The 20,243-nt window shown below is 42.7% G+C and overlaps 1 protein-coding gene across 14 annotated transcripts in view; it reads right to left on the bottom strand.

Moving 5' to 3' along the window:
* MALRD1 (MAM and LDL receptor class A domain containing 1) overlaps positions 1 to 20,243 on the bottom strand; it is a 551,665-nt gene that overhangs the window by 138,810 nt on the left and 392,612 nt on the right. For all 14 annotated transcript variants that reach the window (XM_056519234.1, XM_056519235.1, XM_056519233.1 and 11 more), the window contains 2 exons: positions 9,894 to 10,022; positions 7,891 to 8,040 (listed from right to left, as the gene is read on the bottom strand). In XM_056519234.1, coding sequence (XP_056375209.1) covers positions 7,891 to 8,040; positions 9,894 to 10,022 — 279 coding nt within the window. The remainder of the gene's footprint in view (positions 1 to 7,890; positions 8,041 to 9,893; positions 10,023 to 20,243) is intronic.

Raw genomic sequence — 20,243 nt, 5'->3', positions numbered from 1 at the left:
CGCGCGCGCCGGGACAGGACCGACGGAGAGCGAGTCAGGTACGGGGACCGGGGTGCGCATCGCGAGCGGGCGCCACCCGCATCGCGAATCGCATCCCGGCTGGAGGCGGTACCGCAGCGCACCCGGTCAGTGGATCTGACCGGGGCGCTGCAGCAACGAGGATGAGGCGAGCGCTCCGGGGAGGAACGGGAACCCGGAGCGCTCGGCGTAACAGTACCCCCCCCCCTTGGGTCTCCCCCTCTTCTTGGGGCCAAAGAACCTGAGGAAAAAAAACTCAATTTTTCCGTGATGAGGTCCGATGCACATTAGGAGGGGTTCTGTGCGGAAACGCACGAGACAGTCCAATCTTTTATTGTTAAAACAATAGATGTAGAGGGGTCTGGCGAGACTGGTCACAGGGACGTAGAACCTGTTGATAAGAGAGGCCAAAAAAAATTTTCCTGCAGATCCGGAATCCAAGAAGACCATAGTAGAGAAGGAGAAGGTAGAGGCAGATATCCGCACAGGCACAGTAAGGCGTGGAGAAGCAGAGTTGACATCAAGAACTGTGTCACCTTTGTGCGGAGTCAGCGTACGTCTTTCCAGGCGGGGAGGACGGATAGGACGATCCTTCAGGAAGTGTTCGGTACCGGCATAGTACAGGCAAAGATTCTCCATGCGGCGTCGTGTCCTCTCTTGAGGTGTCAAGCGAGACCGGTCAACTTGCATAGCCTCCGCGGCGGGAAGCACAGGAACGGATTGCAGAGGACCAGAGGAGAGAGGAGCCGGGGAGAAAAAACGCTTCGTGCGAACAAAGTCCATATCCAGGCGGAGCTCCAGACGCCATCCGGAAGAACGCATGTCAATGCGAGTGGCAAGATGAATGAGTTCATGTAGGTCAGCAGGAGTCTCTCGTGCGGCCAGAACATCTTTAATGTTGCTGGATAGGCCTTTTTTAAAGGTCGCGCAGAGAACCTCACTATTCCAGGACAACTCGTAAGCAAGAGCACGGAACTGAATGGCGTACTCGCCAACGGAAGAAACACCCTGGGCCAGGTTCAGCAGGGCAATCTCGGCAGAAGAAGCTCGGGCAGGCTCCTCGAAGACACCACGGACCTCAGCGAAGAAGGACTGGACTGTGGCTGTGGCAGGATCATTGCGGTCCCCATCAAATTTGTCCGGCAGGGACAAGCAGGGGTTAAGAACGGCCGGTTGCTGCGGAGGAGTTGCAGGAGCCGGCGGAGGAGATGGTTGTTGCAGCTGTAGCTGTGACTGAAGTTGCTGTATCTGCGGCTGCAGCTGCTGTATCTGTGACTGAAGATGCAGTGTCACGGAGGTCAAGTATGCCAGCTGTTGATCTCGTTGGGCGATCTTTACGCCAAATTTGTCCGGCAGGGACAAGCAGGGGTTAGGAACGGCCGGTTGCTGCGGAGGAGTTGCAGGAGCCGGCGGAGGAGATGGTTGTTGCAGCTGTAGCTGTGACTGAAGTTGCTGTATCTGCGGCTGCAGCTGCTGTATCTGTGACTGAAGACGCAGTGTCTCGGAGGTCAAGTATGCCAGCTGTTGATCTCGTTGGGCGATCTTTAGGGCTAGCTGGGCGACCAGTGTAGGATCTTCAGCGGGATCCATGGCCGGATCTACTGTCACGATGCCGGCTGGCAGGTAGTGGATCCTCTGTGCCAGAGAGGGATGGGCGAGGACCGCGCTAGTGGACCGGTTCTAAGTCACTACTGGTTTTCACCAGAGCCCGCCGCAAAGCGGGATGGTCTTGCTGCGGCGGTAGTGACCAGGTCGTATCCACTAGCAACGGCTCACCTCTCTGACTGCTGAAGATAGGCGCGGTACAAGGGAGTAGACAGAAGCAAGGTCGGACGTAGCAGAAGGTCGGGGCAGGCAGCAAGGATCGTAGTCAGGGGCAACGGCAGGAGGTCTGGAACACGGGCTAGGAACAAACAAGGGAACGCTTTCACTAGGCACAAGTGCAACAAGATCCGGCAAGGGAGTGCAGGGGAAGTGAGGTATAAGTAGGGAGTGCACAGGTGGAAACTAATTAAGCTAATTGGGAAGATTGGGCCAGGCACCAACATTGGTGCACTGGCCCTTTAAATCGCAGAGACCCGGCGCGCGCGCGCCCTAGGGAGCGGGGCCGCGCGCGCCGGGACAGGACCGACGGAGAGCGAGTCAGGTACGGGGACCGGGGTGCGCATCGCGAGCGGGCGCCACCCGCATCGCGAATCGCATCCCGGCTGGAGGCGGTACCGCAGCGCACCCGGTCAGTGGATCTGACCGGGGCGCTGCAGCAACGAGGATGAGGCGAGCGCTCCGGGGAGGAACGGGAACCCGGAGCGCTCGGCGTAACACCTAGACAGATCAAAACTTTTGACATGTCTCTGTGACATGTCAAAAGTTTTGTTTAAATTAAGGACACTTTACCTCTTGACTGCCAGTAACCACCTCATCATGAGTAACAACTGGTCAAGCCGAGTACCTCTAGGTCTTTGGATGAAGGTTATACTACTACTAAAGTTACCCATTTATTATGACACTCCTTGAGTACCAGTCTTGGTTGCACGCCAACTGCCACTGGCCAGGACATGCCATGATGTGTACCAGGATCTAATTACAAACATGCTTATCTAGCCCATTACCTTTCATTCCAGGATATTTTTTTATTTGACTATGCTACTGGGGCAGTAAAGTTAGTGTAGGTCATAATATAGTCCAATGCAAAAATATATATTTAAAGTCACCTGTTCACAACCTGGGTGGATGTGATGAATTTGTAGTGAGAGCTCACAACTCACTTAAAGTCCAAATAGCAGTAAAAATTTAACGCCACACAAAACTTTCTTGTTTTTCTTATTTGCTTTAGTGAATATCTTGCATAAATTCACAATTTACCAGACACTTTGTCGACCAGAAACATGGAGTAAGTGAATTACGGTGGATGATAATAGAGGAAGGTACAAGGTGTTACAGAAGATGATGTAAAGAAAAGATTACTTCAACGTGAAGTGTATTGGATTGAGACGCTGAATTCATTGAGCCCTAATGGGCTAAATGAATCTTGCAATTTTGGAATGTACCTGTGAGATGTCATATTTTATGCTGTTCCTGGTTCTATATTTATATGTTCCTGTTAGTATAGGATTTGAACCCTGTTGTTCTCGTTTTTAGAAATGAGTTCTTGTGAGATTGACATACCTATTTAATGTGGTGAAGGGAGCACGTTAGGGATACTTGAAAAAGTAGGCGTGGTCTCCGAAACTTTATAAGTGTCGACGTAAGCTCCAGTCTGATCCCCTTCGTGAGAGGAAGGATGTCCAGCTAAAGGGAGCCCGGACATGGGCTGAAAATCTCCTGCAGCTTGATGAGTGTCTAGCGTGTCCGCAAGAAAGGTGCATCTTGGGTGATTTACTTTGATTAATTTAGTATTTTTTCTAGTTTTTGCAATACGTGCTAAAGAAATTGTGAATTTATGCAAGATATTCACTAAAGCAAATAAGAAAAACAAGAAAGTTGTGTGCGGCGTTTAATTTTTACTGCTAGTTCATAATATAGTGTCTGTACCTGTGTTTGATGGTTGGTCTTGCAATTTTTATGTTTATTTTCATCAGCATACAAAATAAATGTTGTCTCAGCTTTTCCCAGGTTGCAGGGTGGCCTGAGACATTACATCACTGGTCAGGTGTTGAAAGGGAGCCTGTCTGCTTCAAAGGGTGGAGCGACTGCTGGGTGGGATGGAGAATATTCATCACAGGGCTGCAGGGATTTGTATTTTAAAGCACAGCATGAAAGGGAGTTCGACTGTGCTGCAATGGGTGGGTGACTGATGTGTGGGAGGGAGAAAAGTGTCTTCACACTTAAAAAAAAGGGGATCCTGGGACTTGTAGTTGGAGGGAGGGAACTGCAACAGAAAACAGCCATTTCACAAAAAGAAAGCAGCAGCATTATAGTTGACTCAAAACATATCCATTTAGGCCAAAGACAAGCACAGCTCCTTCCTAAGAATGTCCATAACTGTCTGGCAGGTAAGTACACCATACCATAGGTCACTGTATGGTGGATAATCCCTTTAGTGTGTGGTGATACTAATGGTAGTACCCAGGGTCCGTGATCCACTTTTGTCATTGTGACTCTGGTTTACTGCTATGTGTGGAAGACTACAAGTACCAGTTGGGCTTCGCATCAACCATCAACACCTGTGCTGCCCTACTCGGTCACCTCATTCATGCGTTTAATTATTATTATTTTTTTTTAAACAGAACTTTTCCAATTGTTATGTAATATAAAGGATTGAAAGCTTTCCATAGATCTATCACAACTGTTCTAGTATTCTTTGCCTGTTATATTTAATTGTCACTTCTCAGGCCTATTTTGTAAGTAGCAGCAATGAAATTAACCTGACACTCTAACAAGCAACAGTTTGGCTCCTTGAAGCAGAAGATCTGAGGCCCGGGCTGACTTCTTGGAGAAGAGTAGATGCTTCTGCTCCCTATGAGGCTCATGTGGTTACAATTGCCTACACCTAATTAGCTCTCAAGGACAAACAAACTCTGCGCCAAAGGTCTGACACAAGGATGTGATCCAAATACACAAAATACATAGAAGGACACAGTGTTCTCCCTTTTTTTCACAATCTTCATTTATTAAGTGGTCAGAAAACTAATTGAATGCCAGAAATAGGCAGCAGCACAACTTCCATTATTCTGAGTCAACACACAGTGCTCTGCCTTCACCACAACTAAATATCTGTAGAAAGGCAACACTAAGAATATAAAAAATTGTGAATAAATATCATAACAACTTTTTACTTATTCTAAAATGATGGTTCTCAAAAAGGGTTGGTCCAGGACTGGAGAAAAGGGTAAAAGGGGGTACTGCAGGAATCTAAAACCCATAGCCCATCCTTCCCCTCTCATCATCCTATTTAATTGTTTAGATATCATTCATTAGCTATACAGAGCAGTCTACCCATCTTTGGTTGTCACTTACATGCATGAAGTGAGGAAGAGACATCATCCAGCCATCCATTCTGTCTCTGTCCAAATCCCTCTCTGAAAACAGCCCCTACTCTCCTGAGAGACACAGACCACATGGTTTCTGCCCTACACTGATAAATCATGTGCTGGGAGCAGGGAGGTGTGTGCAGCCTCAGACAATCACACACTGAATTTCTCTCTGCTGCTCAGAGCAGGAGGGTGGGGACTGGCAGAGCAGAGCTGCAATGATTGCTGGGAGATGTAGGTCAGTGGCAAGAAGCAGGGTGGGGTATACAGGGAACATATCCAGGAAGTGTGGTGGCTTTGGAGCTATATATATATATTTCCCTCGAGTACCCCTTTAATGTTTTTTTTTTATTCTTTTTCTACAACAATGCCATTTTCAATGTGGTATTAAGCTCAGAACCATTCACATGACTGAGATCAGACCCAGACCATGGATAAGTGTAGAATTGTTTTCAGAAGAAATGTTTAATTCTAAATTTATGGCATATCCCTAAAATATCGGGGTCAGGTTAATAAGTGCCTGTCTGCAGAAATATCTCTATTCATTCTGTGCCTAGATACAGCCACCTTGGTAAAATAAGGTTCAGGGAAGGACCATTCAGAAATGCATATGCCAGAAAGTCCTAAGATGGAAAACCCTCTTTAACCCATTCCCGCTACATGACGTATGCAAACGTCATGAGCGGGCTCCCGCGATAGAACGCGGGGTCACGAGTCATATCGCATCGGTCCCGGCGGCCATCAACGGCCAGGGACTGCGGTTAATACCAGACGTCACCGATCGCGGTGATGCTCGGTATTAACCCTTCAGACGCGGCGATCAAAGTTGATTGCCGCATCTAAAGTGAAAGTAAACTGTACCGGTTAACTCAGTGGAGCTGTTCGGGACCACCGCGATGAAATCGCTGTGTCCTGAACAGCTTGCTGAACAGCTGGAGGGTCCCTACCTGCATCCTCGCTGTCCAATCGCCGAATGACTGCTCCATGCCTGAGATCCAGGCAGGAGCAGTTGAGCGGCGATAACACTGATCAATGCCCGGCTGTTGCCAGGCAGTGATCAGAGTTTAAGATCAGTGTGTGCAGTGTTATAGCCCCTTGTGGGAGCTGTAACACTGCAAAAAAAAGTGAAAATAAAGTGGTAATAAAGATCATTTAACCCCTTCCATAATAAAAGTCAAAATCCCCCCCCCCTTTTCCAAAAAAATAATAAAACTGTGTAAATAAAAATAAACGTATGTGGTATCGCCGCATGCGTAATTGACCGAACTATAAAAATATATCATTAATTAAACCGTACGGTCTATGGTGTACACGTAAAAAAATTCCAAAGTCCAAAATAGCATATTTTTGGTTACTTTTTATACCATCAAAAAGCCTGATCAATACAAAAATGATACCAATAAAAACATCAGATCACAGCGCAAAAATTAGCCCTTATACTTCCCCATATGCAGAAAAATAAAAAAAAGTTATAGGGGTCAGAAGAGGACATTTTTAAACGTATACATTTTTCTTCAGTTTGGTCGCACAATAAGTTTTTTTTCCGTTTCGCTGTGGATTTTTGGGTAAAATGACTGTCACAGCAAAGTAGAATTGGTGGCGCAAAAAATAAGCCATAATATGGATTTTTATGTGCAAAATTGAAAGCGTTATGATTTTTAGAAGGTGATGAGGAAAAAATGAAAATGCAAAAACGTAAAATACCCTGCGTCATTAAGGGGTTAACCACCTTTCTGACATTTGATATACTGTAAATGTAGGTCAAGATGTCGGAAAGTGGAGTATAGAGTGGGCTCAAGAACTAAGCACACTCCATATACTCCACTTTCCGACATCTTTTTGTTATTATTTATAGAGCTTCTGTCGATATATATTAGGGAACATGTTCCATATGAAGGGTTTGAGTTAGAAGGTGGTCAAAATAAAGTCATATGCTATGCCAATGATATTTTTCTATTCGTCAATAAGCCTCAGGAAACCGTGAGATAAATTATTACTAGCATTGGGAACATTATCCGGTCTTTAACTGGAGAAAATCATGCCTCCTACCTGTTCATGATAATACCAATGGTCCAATAGGTGGCCTTAAGCATCTCAATATATATTTATTTATTTTTATAAATAGTTAGGGGTAAATATCTCAGCTGACCCAGGAGAATTTGTCAATCTTAATTTAACTCAATTGATAGAAAGTTTACTGTTTGGTTAAGACACCAAATCTCAATGGTGGATTGAATTGCTTTTACAAAGATATCAATTCTGCATCAAATTTTGTATTTTTGAAACAGATTCTGGTTAAATGATGCACACCATGCTGGAAAGCCCTTGGACCAAATTAAAGTTACTGGGGTTCATCTTATTCTGTTTGGGTCCAGCACACAACAAACCAGGCATGCATTTTCCTTTGTTCTACTATGATGGAACAGAACACCTGCAAAGAATGACACAGGTATAAACCAAGCCTTAGAGTATATTTACACAGGCGGATTTTATAAAATTTCCCACTGCTGGTTTAAGCTGCGGCGGGTTTTCCAGAGTCAAAAATCTTCAGCAGATTACGTTGACTTCAATGGGGTCTGCTGGGGATTTTTCGGGAAACTAGCTAAATATTTGTGAATGGACCCTAAGGGTCCATTCACACAACAGAATTTTGCCTCAAATGAATGCCCAATACACTTCTATGGGATTCCGCACTCCCGTTTGGAATTTCTGCTTATGGAATTCCGCAAGCGGAAATTCCGAAGTGTCAACGGGAGGACGGAATCCCATAGAAGTGTATTGGGATTTCATTTGAGGCAGAATTCCACCGGCGGAAATTCCGCCTTGTGAATTAACCCTAAGGGTTCTACACTGTAACATTTTATGTTATCCAAACAACAACATAAAGTAGATGGCTACTTGCCTGGAGTGTGGTCGCTGTTTAGATGCCGTTTGACTCGGTCTTGTACCGTCCAGTTGAAGTCATCTGTATGGTCTTGTGAGAGATCACATCCAAAATTCATCTGGTCTGGATGCTCAAAATTGCAGCTCCCAGGAACATTGATGTACTCACCTATTTATATGGGAAAGAAGGTCTGCCTTTAATAGATAAGCACATGGGAGACATTCAGTCAATATGTGCTCAGTAATTCACACAAAAAATCACTTTACTATGAAAGCAGCGAGATAAATGCTTAATTTACTTACATCACCGTCTGCAGTGCCCCCGCTCTCAAGCACCGCCATCTTCTGCTGCTGGAACCATGTACGATTTCCTATAAGTCTATTAAGGGATTAGCTCATCCTGGCTTAACACATTTACTTAATTTCGCAAAGGAATTCCTATTTTTCATATCAGTACTTGCTTCAGTGCCGTTCAACCAAGTGTAAAAATTGTAAATAAGATAATTTACATTTTAAATGAAATGTATCCCTTATTTTGAGAAAGTGAACCTGATTTATGGCTGCTATTAGCAAGATTTTTTTAAGGAAAATGCAGTAGAAAATGCAGTAGAAAATGCAGATTCCTGTATATACACAGAATTCCCACCTGTATACATAAGCAGAGATCTTTCGCATCCTTCCTACAAATACCTTTAGTGGGGCAATGCAGATTAAGCCAAACTCTACCAGGCCTTTTACATTCAATGGTTAGATAAGTGCACACTCTCATGCACACTCACTATCACTAGTCCTACAGTGTAATTTGTTTCACTCCAGCACAGCTGCATCCATGTGTTCCATAACTATAACAGAGTCAAGGGATCAGAAGTTTGACCCACAGAAAGTCACAGTGCCTAATGGGTCAGAGATCATTCCTGGGTCAGCTGACTTCCTGTAAACTACAGGCTGACATTGACATATCAGTTTGCTCCTGCTAGCTCCCCTCCCACCTTTATCTGTATACTGCTGCTATCTCTATGGGATCAGGATATATGCTATAGTAGTTAAACACCTCTCCAAAGGCTACGTTTTCATTTTGTCAGGTTCAACCAAAACATGGTGAAAACATAAAAAAAAGCTATAAAAATGCAACATATGAACACAGCCTGAAGACTTTAAATCTTAAAAAAAAAGCAGCTCAATTATGATTGTAGTTCAAATAACTTTTTCCTCTAAAAATATTTCTCTAAAAAATGCACTTTGAATAAAAGAAAATGCATTAAAACTGCACATGATATGAACTGACTCCAACCAACCCCTTATGAGTCTCAGCTGTTTAGGCTTCTGGCTGCTGGAGTCCAGCCAGGTGTTTAGGTTGATCTCATCAGATATATTGTAGTGATCAGACTCCACTTCCTCTCTCTGCAAATCCAGAAATGTAGACAGCGTGAGAAAATCATTTCTGTTCTGCAATATAATCAAGATGACTCCAAACCAATGCCTGCAATATCAGCTAAAACAGGTAAGCAAAAGGCATGCCTTTGGCTGTCTGGGCATGCTGGGAGTTGTAATTTTGCCACAACTGGAGGCACCCTGATTGGGAAACACTGTTCTAGAATACTAAGTGTAGCAGGATACATATATCTGAGTTAGGCTTCTTTCACACTGTCGTTGCACCCTGTCAAGAACGGCCGTCAAACTCTCTTTTTATTTATTTATTTCTGATTTTGACGGCCGTCATTTTGATGGGGCGCAATGGGCAACAGCGGGTCCTGATGGACCCCATTATAGTCAATGGGGTCCGTCGGGTGTCGCTGTTTTTCAGCGGGAGTAGTGGGAGAAAAAGACAGCGCAAGCAGTATTTTTTCTACCGCTATTTTGCAGGACTCCCCCGACAGCAGTCACACTACTGTGTCCTAACGGCAGTATGAAAGGAGCCTTATAGTGTATTAAGGAGGTGCCAGATAAACATAGACTGGAACAATGTTATAAATCTTGTGAGATTAGTGATAACTAAATCCTAAAAAGCCATAATGTACATACCGCAGTCAGCTTCATCCGAAGAGTCCTCACAGTCCGGCTTGTAGTCACAGACTAGGTGGGATTCAATACATTTTTGGTTTTTGCATATGAAATCTGTATCTTCTGGGCATTTTCCAGGCTCGTCTCCAACTGCAACCAGCAAGACAGGAAAATCACTAGTGAGGCGAATGGATGTATGCTCCATTTCATTTGTTGATTTAAGTTCAGAAACACATTGTTTCCATTAACATTGTAGATAGAATGGCCTAAGTAAAATACAAGTTAAACTTCTATTACATATTCTTACGGCAGCTAAATGCATGATTGCGAGCTGGTGGAATGAAACCACCCCTCCTCCAATAAATATGCTTTTAGATAGGATTAGAGATATAAAAAGATTGGAATACTTCTCGGCAGCACTTGACAACACACTCCCTAAATACTATAAAATTTGGCAAGACTGGGAGACCTATGACGCATGATAGATGGCTTTGGAGTTCGTGTTGGGGCAGAGAAGAGACCATGCAACTTTCCTTCTTTTTCCTCTTCTCTTTTTCTTTTCTTTCCTTTCTTTCCTTTTGCTTTCTTTTTTGATATCTCAAGAGAGATAAACATTATAGTGATATGTTTCGAGTGAAATTGCATTTTACATACTCCTGCTTACAATCTACATTAAGACGAGCAGAGTTAACACTTCCTAGAATTTCCACCTATTCTCTGGAGAATTATTGTCTCATACAATTGTCTTTTTATTCTCACCAATGTAACATTCTCAAATTCTTGAGGAAACACCTTGTTGATGTACCAGCATTTTCTCCTTTTGATATTATATATCAAATTGTTGTAATTTTCTTTATGTGCTATTTTTTTTCTTTCTTTGCTGTTTTTAAAAAATTTTTAAACTTATAAATAAACAGTTATATATTTAAAAAAAAAACATTGTAGATAGAATTATGTCACTCTCTGAGTGAAGAAGTGTTCCCAAATAGGAGTCCCAATCCTTATTGTAGCATAAATGAAGACTTGGTACACAATTTACGGTGAACACATCAATGTTAATTTTATTAAGCAATCCAAAATGGTAAAGTTTCGGTCCAAACAAGGACCTTCATCAGACCGGATTGCTGCGGAGGATAGGTGTGAATGTAGAGAAACGGCTCTCAGCCGTGTAGCCGGTATACAGGTCGCATTTCCGTATACCGGCTACACGGCTGAGAGCCGTTTCTCTACATTCACACCTATCCTTCGCAGCAATTTGGTCTGAGGAAGGTCCTTGTTTGGACCGAAACGTTAACATTTTGGATTGCTTAATAAAATTCACATTGATGTGTTCACCATAAATTGTGTACCAAGTCTTCATTTATTCCATTAACATTGTGTCATCTGTTTTACCATTATTTGCGCTGCTTTCATTACATGATTTAGTCAGTCATCTCTATTTTAGACCTAAATGAAAACTTAACCCAAAGTCAGCAGCTTGCGAAATAAAACCACCCAAAAGAGCAGGAGACATCACCCATTTCCCATTTGGGAGGAGAGTGTTAGGAGAGTGTTTTTAATAAAAAAAAAAACTAAGCACAAGAACAAGGGGGAACAATCTTAGATTTTTTTTTTTTTTTTTTTTGGGGGGGAGATCAGATGCAAAGAGTATTAAATGCCTGGAACAAACCCCCAGCAAATGTGGTTGGTAAATCCAAAGGAAGTGAATGTAAACCTACCTGCCCTAAACATATACCTAACCTAGATGAAAATTTAAAAAAAAAGAGACAATTTGAATGTAAAATAGATGGGCCAGTTGGTCTTCTTCTGCTGCCAGCTCTCCTTAGAAAGTGTCAGAAGCAGTGTATAGAGCCATAGGGGGGCATTTCTCATTATACATACACCGTTTTCACTGTCTATATTGCGCAATTCCATTTTTTTTTTGCGTAAGTCTTGATAGAACTTTGCAAGGGGAATTCTAAATCACGGTGTACAGTAGAGCTGATTAGGTGGTGGACATCGATATATCAACCGCTTCTTTTCTCTTTACACGCACACATTTTGCACAAGTACTTATTTTATTGCGCAAATATACACCATCAAGGAGGGCACTTAAAATGTTATAAGAATAAATCCATCAAGTCCAGCAATATGTAGATCTGTAGAACTGTGTAAAATTCTAACTACCTGTTCTTGATGAGTGCAGGAGATTGCCCCTGTGTAGAATGTAACCATGGTGACCGTACAGCTAAGAATACCACTGTATGTGCAGGGAGGGAGAAGGAGGTAGTCTGTTAGGTCTATGTATATGTGTGATCATATGTATGCAGCAGAGCTGAGTGTGTGATCGTGTGTATGCAGCAGAGCTGAGTGTGTGATTGTGTAAAGGCAGTAGAGCCGAGTGTGTGATTGTGTATATGCAGCAGAGCTGAGTGTGTGATTTTGTAAATGCAGCAGAGCTGAGTGGGAATGTGTATATGCAGAAAAATTGAGTGTGTGACTGTGTATGCAGCAGAGTGTGATTGTGTGTATGCAGCAGAGCTGAGTGTGTGATCATGTGCATGCAGCAGAGTGTGATTGTGTGTATGCAGCAGAGCTGAGTGTGTGATCATGTGCATGCAGCAGAGTTGAGTGTGTGATCATGTGTATGCAGTATAGCTGAGTGTGTGATTGTGTAAAGGCAGTAGAGCTGAGTGTGTGATTGTGTATATGCAGCAGAGCTGAGTGTGTGATTGTGTAAATGCAGCAGACACTATTGAGGAACCTGAGGAGGACATTAGTGACGTGCAGACACTTGATGATGATGATGAAGCCGATCGCAATTGGGAGCCGGGTGCAGAAGGGGCTTCTTCATCATCAGGAGAAGAGGGTTGCAGGTTGCCCGTGAGGTAGCAGCGGAGCCAGCAAGGCGGTAGCATGGTTGGCAGTCGGAATGTGGAAGAAGTAAAAATTCTGGAGCCAAATGTGCCCAGGGAGACCACCTGCTTTGCAGCAGCCTACCTTCCCGAGAGGTAGTGGAACAGTGGTTCCTGGACACGGCGGCAGTGGCAGTCAATTAGTCCGGACAGTTGGTGGGAAAATCAGCTACTCAGTTTTTTTTTTCCAGATGCTCTGCTGCAGTGATTCTAATAGCAATGCCTGTAATCTGTATTTCATACTGACTAACAGTATTATTTCACTAGCACAGCAAGCTCCCTATGCGTGCTAGGACAAGGCAAAGGGTTCTACACCCCTATTGAGGCTATATGTTCTCCTCATGCTGCCGCCACCTCTACGCTGTGTCATTCAGCCAGTATATGGTCTCCTCATACTGATGCCACCTGCAGGCTCTGAAATCGTGCTGCTCTGCGACAGTGATTCTAATACTGTATAGCAGAGCCGACATTGAATAACATGTACAGCAGAACCCGTATAGCAGAGAGCCAACACTGACTCTGTTACATGACAGGAAGGTTTTTTGTCTGAGTTTTGGATGAGAGTCTTAAGATGACAAAGGGAGGGAGGAGGGAGTTGCGGCTGACGCCTGACGGAGATTGGTCCGAGGGAGGAAGCGGGGCGCTGTTTTGCCTGATAGAGGACGGAGGTACGGCTGAGGACTGATGATGTCCTAAAAATGGACACTGCACAGATGAACTAGTTTTTTCAAGCCCTCTGGGGAGAGATGGTTGGACTAGGAAAATTCTCCCCTAGAACTTCCTAGTGGCTTTGATGAGAAGCATATGTGGGAAGGAAGGGAAAGTAAAACTGTCTAAGATAAACATATATCTATTCTTAGATAAAAAGAAAAAGAAAAAATGTAAGCACAGACTAGATGGACCAGTTGGTCTTCTACTACTGTGCAAGCAGTGTACGAAGTCATAGAAAGTCTATCAGACTTTTTAACTTGTCAAAAATTTTCTTTTTTTGGGTAACTGAATATCCACTCATTTCAAAGATCCAGGATTGAAATCTGGCATCTTAGCAATGGGGCAACTGAACTGTGTCATAGCTAAAGTGGAATATGAGTGACAGCCTAACCCAATCATCATAATGGCAAACAGCATATGGTTGGTGAGGACCCTTGTTCCAGATTTTGCTTTAGAACTCAAAGCTTCAAGTTGTGCCTCTGCAGTTTAATGGATATAGATACATTTTTCCTAGAGGTAAAGGCTGCCCACATCCCCCTCTTCTATGATATATCGTATACATAAATGCTTTTGACAGAGTATCATAGCTCAATATGTACTGCATCAGTCAACAACATAGGTTTCATTAGTTATCACTTATAGAACACAGTCAAAAGACACAAGAACCCTACAAGGTGTCCTCTAGCTGTTCATCAGTTTCAGAACAAGTAAAGTCAGCTTCAGCTACTTACTTCTAAGTCAGGAACCTGAAGGTGAATTGGAATGAGCATCGCAGGGTCATTCGCCCAATGATAATCTCATTACTTGTGTGATCTCTTGTCTGAGTTTCAAAGTCAAACTCTTTGCTCTTACTGGGTTTTAGCTGTTTCTTTAAAGTCTTTCTTTAAATTGCTATGAAATAAGTTAGCACTGGAACGGAATCATAAAGAATTTGTACCACACCAAGGATTTTAAAGGACATGAAGGGGTTGTCCATGTTTAGAAAAAACAATGTCACATTTGTCCACAGATAATGTTTAGTGTTGCAACGCTGCTTCATTAAAGCTCAGTTTGGGTAAAAGTTAACGGCCATCCTGAATATTAAATATGTCCCAACTATGAGCAAAGTTAGCAGCTATTGTGTTGAGTCAGCTGGTAACTGTAGTTCTCTGGACAGAATTTGGGATGTCACAGTAGCTAGGGGGCAATAGCTGGACACTGGGCACCTTCCTTGTGGCCTCAACACCCTTCTTTATTGGTGATACAGTCCAAATATATTTCCAGTATACTCTTCTGGAAAGGGATCTTCACAGATTGTCACTCCATAGCGGTAGGCAGTTTAGAAGACTTGTGCATTAACAGTTTTGTGCATTACAATGCCATACAGCAGGGTGTAAGGGTGTGTTTCAATTTTTCTTTTGCTATGGTAATTTGCATTTGGCTAGGTTTCCACAGAGATTTTCTTTCTGTCATTTTTTGGAAGACTGCCTCTGCAGTTTTTGATCCAAAGCCAGAAATGTATCCAAAAGGAATGGGAAATATAAAAGAGGGACTTATACTCATCCTCCCCTTCTGGATCCACTTCTGGCTTTGGCTCAAAAACTGCAGTGCCAATTAACCCCCCCCCCCCCCCCCAAAAAAAAATAAATAAATAAATACATTTAAAAAAAAACACTAGAAAAAACCTGTGTGGATACCTTGTCTTATGGAAATACTGGTAGCACAACATTAGGTTGAGCCCACAGTCAATAGGTGCTGAGGTGCAGTAACAGCACAACCGCTACGCACTGTATGGCGCTGTCTGCTTCCAGCTCTGTATATGCCGGCACCACAGATTTAGTAAACAGCTGGTCTCATATTGATGACTTATCCTGAGGATAGGCTATCAATGTACAAAAAAGTCCTGGAAACCCCCCTTATAACCTCCATAACAACAAGCTGCACATTCCAGCAGATCTGATGCACTCGCAAATACATAAATATCCCTTCATACTGTCCAGTCCATGAGTACAGTTAGAATACATATATCTATCTATCTATCTATCTATATATATATATATATATATATATACCTGCACTATTCCTAGAATCCATGCATTCCGTCTTCATCAGTATCACCGTTCATTCTCACACTGGGCATGTTCATTTGTTGTACTTCATCTTGATGAATTGTTATCTGGCCTCTCACTGCCTCGCGCTTTATCTGCTCCCCGAAGCTACTTCTGTCAGATCATTTCTAATGGTGCTCTTTCCTGCATGTCTCGCTGTCTTATTAGATCAGTTCCCCCGCAGATTTGATTATTACTCCCAGGCTTCTTATTATATACCATCCTGGATTGATACCTGGAAAAATGGGCATGTCACCCCCGTCTGATGCAAGAGGTAAAAATAAATAACAAAAACAAAAGATGCCCAGCATGCTGGTAACACAAGACACCATGACACTGATTCATGTGATAATATGGATTTCAGCTCCAAAATAAAATGATTGTTTCGGTGTTGTCATATTCTAACATTTTTATGTTTCCATTGACTGGATTATGCAGTCTTTAATGCTTTCTTTCTGCTTCTGATGCAAACCTCCTCTCCTCTGTTGTCTTCATTAGCCCAACTTCCTGCCTGGTGTACATGATGTACAAATGTAATTTCTGTTCTTCTGTACACTTTAGCTGGCAATTTAGCCAACTCTCCCTCCTTCTATGTGGGAGGCTCCTGATTATGATGTAGATTAAAGTCACAGAGGTTTAGTGGATAGGAGATAGAGCTGGCTGAACTGCCAGCTAGAGTGTACAGCAAAAACTAAGTCCATTACGGGAAGTACACTGGACAGGGCGAAGTAACACAGATCATTTAGTTTGCATTAGAAGATTGGTTTTATTGTCAAAAAAAAGCTTTTAAAAGTATCATGGTAATTTAGAATAATTAAAAAGTGCCATTGTCATGAGGGCACACATTCAATGCCTGTGAAGGGTCAAAGCATTGAAGCCCCCTTGGTAAGGCCTCCTGTCTATTCGTACATAAAAATAGAATGCATGGGTGGCCCATTAAGTGGACTTTTCTTTTAATTCTCTCAACCAATTGGTGTTGCCAATCCCCCTACAACAGTTGAGCTAGGGCCGCTAACTGACAATGCTGTTCTCCTAATATGCCATCCACATATCACTTCTTTGCAGAGTCTATCCAACCCCTTAACTTTTGCTTGAGGGACTGCCCAGTGAGGCCTTGACTACCTACTGCCTTATCGGCATCTGATTCATGCCCTTATTTCAAGCCATGTTCCTTATTTCAAGAAATGTCTCACTTTCAGAACTTCTTGGGTAATTTTTTTCTTGGTTGATACAAAACATCTGAACGTAATAAGAATGTCTGAAAGCTGCAATGAAATCAACTCAACTTAAAGGAGAACTCTGGTGGAAAACTATTTTATTTATTTTTCAAATCAACTGGTTGGGGAAAGTTAAACAGATTTGTAAGTTACTTCTATAATTTTTTTGTATCCTTCCAGTACTTAGCTGCTGTATGCTACAGAGAAAGTTGTGTAGTTCTTTCCAGTCTGAACACATTGCTCTCTGCTGACACCTCTGTCCATGTCAGAACTGTCCAGAGTAGGCGCAAATCTCCATAGCAAACCTCTCCTGCTCCAGACAGTTCCTCACATGGACAGAGGTGTCAGCAGAGAGCACTGTGGTCAGACTGAAAAGAACTACACAACTTCCCCTGGAGCATACAGCCGCTGATAAGTACTGGAAGTAATTTACAAATCTGTGAAACTTTCTGCAACCAGTTGATTTGAAAAAAAAAAAAAATGTTTTCCACCGTAGTACCCCTTTAAAAAGTTTTACATCACTAAAAAGAATTCAAATGTACTGGCTACTTATTTCCAACTCTGGTTTCCCAAAAAGAGTCTTTTCTCAAGCTGGTCCCAAACCTTGTGCACTGTAAACCCACATATTATTTCCCCCTCTCCACAAGCATTGAAACAATAGCAACGGTAGGATGGGATCTTGCCCCTATCCTTTTCTCCTTCATGGACTAAGACCTTATTTCAGGGCTTAAGTCCTGCAGAAAAGCATGGTAATGGAGTCCCTGCACTTTTTACAGCAGGAACACTATTCTCTTTAGTAGGAGTCCTGCAAGACCAGTCCTTGAGTGGAAATCATGGGTGAGTACTCATGCTTTTTTCCCAGGAGTTGACCACTTGGAAACATTACCCAACACCAAGAGGATGGCCTCACCTCTCACATCCACATGCCCCTGTGACCTTGCCCTATCCTTCTCTCCTCCATGAACCAAGACCTCTTTTCAAAGAAACAATACCCAACACCAGGAGGATGGCCTCACCTCCCACCTCTACATGCCCCAGTGAACTTGCACCAGCCTCTAGAGCAGTGGTCTCAAACTGTGACCCTCCATATGTTGCAAATCTTCAACTCCCAGCATGCCCGGCCAGCCAACGGCTGTCCGGGCATGCTGGGAGTTGAAGTTTTGCAACATCTGGAGGGCAACTATTTGAGACCATTGCTCCAGAGTATTGGGTTTCCCAAGTCCAGTCTGCATCAAAACAGGTAAATGGACACTATCATTAAAACAAATTTTTGCTATTGCACTCCTTATAGTAAATAAAAAATCTTTCTAATGTACTTTGTTTACAAAAATTAAGCTTTCTAGGTTTTATTTGTGTTTAAAAAAAAAGCTGCCACTAGGTGTCTCCCTACTTGTCCAGAGCACATTTCCCCTCATCTCTTGCACAGACTTTGGACTACTGCTGGCCTGGCAGAAGCCCAAAATCGGGAAATGCTGTCTGGAGTGCTGACGGAATGTGTGCAGCCTTAGCCAATCATAGCTCATCTTACACTGAACTGCTCTGGGCTGTGTGTAGCAGAGTGAAGGAGGAAGTTCTCCCCTGTATGGCTTCAGATGATGTCACAGCCTGCTGGGTAACGCCCCTTCCCAGTCTGTGAATCTGACTGAGACTGAGCAGAAAATACAGAGCAATATCAAGGCAGAAAACTAAAAAATGATATTAAAATTATAAAAATAAAGGCAGGGGGGTCGGGGGGTTTATCATGATGGGAGCAGTGAACTGGGAGGATTATGTGAGGTAAACTTTAAATAAAGATCTGAATAACCTGATCTAATTATTTCATTTCTTTTCAGATACTATGTATTCATAAGGCTGTTCTCTCTATTCTGACAATAGAAAAGAAAAAAAGCACTTGAGATAAAATACAGGAAGGTTATCAGCGCTGAGTGAAATATACATCCTAGTCTAGACTGAAGAAGTGGTCTGTTTGCCAGTCTACTATGCGGACGTCTTGTCAGAACAAGGTCATGTCAAGGCAAGTCGAGATGAAAAATGATGGATGGCGCTAGTTACCAGACAATGGGTTGTGTGCTCAGTGTCAAGTCAAATGCACTACAGACGCAAATAAAAACACGTTGTTTGGTCTTATTGATCGGTCAGGAACATTTTTTGGCATTTTGCGCTTGGTACGTACTGTCAAGTAGACCCGACCGGACATCACCGAAACGGCTGAACTGCGAAGGGCTTAAAATTCCGAGTCTTGTGTTTTCCAAATCCAGTTTGATGTACATCAAGAACACAGAATATAAAACATCAAGGTCTGGTATCATTTCCAGAAGAAAACAGTATTGACAGAAATGGAGCAAACATAATGTTTTACATGAGATTGAACTTCAGAGAATGTGATTTCCACCTTTCAGCATCAAACCAAAATATTTACATTGTACCTCTTCGACTTAAAGGGGTGCTCCAGTGGAAAACATTTTTTTTTTAAATCAACTGGATCCAGAAAGTTAAACAGATCTGTGAATTACTTGCATAAAAAAAAAACAGAGTTGGAAACATGTAGCCACTGCATTTGAATTCTGTTTAGTGATGTAAAACTTTTTAAAGGGGTACTCCAGTGGAAAACATTTTTTTTTTTCAAAATCAACTGGTTGAAAAAAGTTAAACAGATTTGTAAATTACTTCCAGTACTTATCAGCTGCTATATGCACTACAGGAAGTTGTATAGTTCTTTCCAGTCTGACCACAGTGCTCTCTGCTGACACCTCTGTCCATGCCAGGAACTGTCCAGAGTAGGATAGGTTTTCTATGGGGATTTGCTCCTGCTCTGGACAGTTCCTGACATGGACAGAGGTGTCAGTAGAGAGCACTGTGATCAGACAGAAAATAAATTATAAAAGAAAAGAGCTTCTTCTGGAGCATACAGCAGCTGATAAGTACTGGAAGGGATATGATTTTTAAATAGAAGTAATTTAAAAATCTGTTTAACTTTCTGACACCAGTTGACTTAAAAAAGTCACCAGAGAACCCCAATATGTTCTGTTATGTCTAGCATAAATGTTATTCAACAACCGTGTAAACTAAAAGAGTTGTTCCTGCTGGAAAATTCCTCCCCTCACAGTTTATTAAGGCACTTTTTAAAATTCCCCACCACTGTCTTGTGATCCCCCCGTTTGTCTTCAGCTAAAATTTGGCCCTAATAATGGATAATCCACTTTTCACTGTACTGAGTTTCTCTGGCATGGTTAAAAAGTGTCCATCTGAAACCGGAATGAAATACTGTAAACGCTCGATTATATCTGAAATTCTGGTGGATCGGACCTTGTTTACGATATGTAGTATTTTTAGTACTTTTCTTGGCTAGAGATAACATGGTAATATTTGGCTTACTGTGTGTCCTAAATATTTCTCTATGTGGGTCAAGTTTTTTGTAATGGTCAGATTACCACTGTGGTCGTGTTGCGATTTTACCCTAGC

This window comes from Hyla sarda, chromosome 5 (assembly GCF_029499605.1).
Source record: "Hyla sarda isolate aHylSar1 chromosome 5, aHylSar1.hap1, whole genome shotgun sequence".
Classification (NCBI taxonomy): domain Eukaryota; kingdom Metazoa; phylum Chordata; class Amphibia; order Anura; family Hylidae; genus Hyla; species Hyla sarda.
The sequence above is the reverse complement of the archived record's forward strand: the minus strand, read 5'-3'. Positions and strand labels throughout refer to the sequence as shown.